This window comes from Lipotes vexillifer, unplaced genomic scaffold (assembly GCF_000442215.2).
Source record: "Lipotes vexillifer unplaced genomic scaffold, Lipotes_vexillifer_v1.1 scaffold14, whole genome shotgun sequence".
Lineage (NCBI taxonomy): Eukaryota > Metazoa > Chordata > Mammalia > Artiodactyla > Lipotidae > Lipotes > Lipotes vexillifer.
The window spans coordinates 3,050,258-3,053,202 of NW_006775372.1; the positions used below are offsets into that span (position 1 = coordinate 3,050,258).

At 65.5% G+C, this 2,945-nt stretch overlaps 1 protein-coding gene across 1 annotated transcript in view; it reads right to left on the reverse strand.

Annotated features, from left to right (window-relative positions):
• Nucleotides 1-1,960, reverse strand: part of ANOS1 (anosmin 1) — a 203,025-nt gene extending 201,065 nt beyond the window's left edge. The window contains exon 1 of the mRNA XM_007449895.1: nucleotides 1,763-1,960. Within this exon, the coding sequence (XP_007449957.1) occupies nucleotides 1,763-1,960 (198 nt within the window). The remainder of the gene's footprint in view (nucleotides 1-1,762) is intronic.
• Nucleotides 1,961-2,945: the final 985 nt, after the last annotated feature.

The following is a 2,945-nucleotide window of genomic DNA, read 5'->3' on the forward strand; positions in this document are numbered from 1 at the left end:
GGAACAGGCTGCCGGTTCGTTTTGTTTTCTGTTGTGGTTTACACAAGAGTGTGGCGTCTCCTCGGGAGAGTGACTGCGAGCGCAGGGCCGGCGGTTTGGAAACCAGGGGGCTGGGAAGGGGCCCTCTCCAGGATGTCCGCGTAATTTCAGCGCACGAGACCACACTCCCTTTTCCCTTTCCCTGAAGACCCACGAGGACAGCAGAGCGCGCCGAGTTCTCTGACACCCACCGGATGTCGCTTCTTTGAGAACACAGAGAAGCACGCACTCAGGCGCATGCAAACTTCGCCAGCTGGTTCACTCTCTGAAGATCCCAACTTTTAGTTCTCCTTGTGCCGCTCGGCGCGAGGTTTCACGAGTTCTCACGCCAGAATGAACCGATGTTCAGACTTCGGAGATTCGTCCCCAACTCCACGGTCATTACGATGGCCTCCTGTCGCAGCTTAGTCCCCAGGGCCTCTGGGAAGGCCCATGTAACCCGCCCGAGTGGAAGAGACGCCCAGTTTATTTCTCAAGGGCAGAGGACTCGGCTTAGAACCCCACCCAGGAGCCCCGGTCTCCTTCTGGCCTCCGCAGTTTTCCCTGCGGCGAGAAGCCGGGACTCTGAAGCAGGTGAGCAACTAAGGATAGAGACGAAAAGGCGAGGGCGAGAACCAGGGCAGACGAGAGGAATTCGGTTATCTGCGTGAATGGTTTCAGGGTGCGCGCACTCGGGTCAGCTGGGGAAGGCAGCTGTGGGACGCGCCTCGGTCGGGGCCGGGAGCGGTTCCCGTGCGCCCACGCTCAGCCAGTGTCCCTGAGCAAGTCCCGCGGGGTCCTCCCCTCTGTGGCGCCCTCCCTCCCCACCCCCCCCGCCCCAGGATCCCGGCCATCCACAGCACCAAGCGTGCCGTTCTCTGAACCTTCTACACACTCAACACCCACACTCCCACAAGCTCTCCTACCCTCAAGCCGACAGAACCTACGAGGGCTGGGGGAGATACTGGCCCCCGGGAGCCCGCTCAGAGCATCCAAACACGGCGCCTCCAAGTCCCGTATCCCCTGCATCCCTTCCCTTACTCTCCACGCCCTTCGTTGGCGAGACCTGGAAGCTCTGGGGCTCCGAACTGGGGCGCGCACAGCTACCATCACCACCGCCTCCCCGGGCCCCAACACAAACGCGCTGGAACGCACGACTTGGCCCAAGTGCCCCGCCCGGGGCTCGAAGGGTGGGCCGCGAGCTCTCGGCCCGCCGAGGGCGAAAGCAAAGCTCGAAAGAGACAAAAGTGTCCTCCCGCGGGCACCTGCGGGGCCGGGGCTCGTCGCGCGGGTCCCCGGGCGGAGCTGTGCGCGCCTCCCGGCCTCGCTCGCTGTGCCCGCCGCGCCCGCCGCGCCGAGGGCCCGGAGCGCCCCGGAGTTTGCGGGACTCGCCACCAGCCCGCAGTCCCGCGCGGAAGTCCCGGGCAACTATCAAACCCACACTCCCACCCTTGGAAGCCACAAAACTCCTCTCCCTTCCCAGAGAAACCGCCTTTCGTTTCCCCCTCGGAAGAAGGGAGCTAGGTAAAGATGCCGCCGGCTTCTTTTTCCTTTCGGGAGCAGGGAGGAGGCTGGAAAAGAGGGTTCGCGCGCCCAGATTGTAAGATCCACGCGGAGGGAAAGCCGGATCTGCCGGCTGAGCTGGGCGAGAAGTTTGGGCGGCGAGGCTGAGAGGCGCGCGCCCCGTGCGCACCCGCCGCGGCCCGCAGCGCCGGGGAGGACCCGGGCGGGCGGCGGTTCATACCTGGAAGTGCTGGAAGAAGGCGGAGATGCGCGTGATCTGCAGGCTGAGGCACCTGGAGGCGCAGCGGGCGCGCTGGACGCTCCCGGCCGACAGCGACTCGTCCAGCCGCCGGGCGGCCGTCGCGCCGGAGCCGGCCGCCAGGCATCCCCCGGAGGCCGCCAGCCAGAGGCAGAGGGTCAGGGGCGCCCCGGGCACCATGGCTGCGGGTCGGGGGCGCGGGCGCCGGGCGCTGGCCGAGGCTCCCAGCTCCGCGCCGGGGCCGCACTGCCGGGAACCTCGCGGCCGCCGCAACTCCGCTGGAAAGTTCAATCATTCAACTCCGGCCCCGCGCCCTCCCTGCCAAGGCCCTCCCCGCTCTGCCTCCAGGGGTGGGGTGAGGGTGACAGGCGGCCGCGCCATTGGCTGGAAGGGAAGTGAGTGACGGGGGGCGGGCGGAGGGCCGTGGGCAGGTCTGAGGGGCAGCGAGCCGGCAGCTCTAGCGCAGGGGGGATGCCGTGCCGGCCGAGCGCCGCCGTGCGCCCCTCTCCAGGTGGTCCGCCCCCACGCAGGTTCCCCCACGGTCCGCTTGCGCTCCTTCCTGCCCCACCTCCCCCACGCCATCCAGTGAACGTCAGGTGCGAGCATGCCCGGGCCTGGATGTGAGGCGCAGTCTCGGGCAGCAGGGCCTCGGCACCCACAAGGGCATGGGAACAGGCTAAGGAAGGACGGAGCGCCCCTAAGCTGTGGGCTTTCTCCCCGGTTCCTACCCCGGGCTCAGCTCCGCTCACGCTTTCGCCTATCTGAATTTCCCTTTTCCCGAGGAGTTGGAAAGAGCTAAGTGACAGGACTGTGGTGGGGGTAATAAGGCGAGACGGAGGCCAGGCAGGGACGTTTGACTGACACGTTCCTCATCCTCCCTCCCTCCCTCGTTCCTTCTTTCTCTCGTTCATTCCCTTCCTCCCTTCCTTCCTACTTCCCTCTCTTCTTCCTCCCTCCATTCAGACCTTCCTCCAGCCCTTTCCTTCCCTCCTTCCTGTTGTCCCGTGGAAACCGATCTGAGCGGGCAGCTCATAGACCCACGCCCCTAGTTGTTTTCTCAGGTGTCTGTTGTTCCATAGACAAGCACTACCCGCCCAGCCTGAGTGACTTATTCAAGACAAACCGTTCCTACACTCTAATCCTTGTCTTGGGCCCAAGTCTTTTG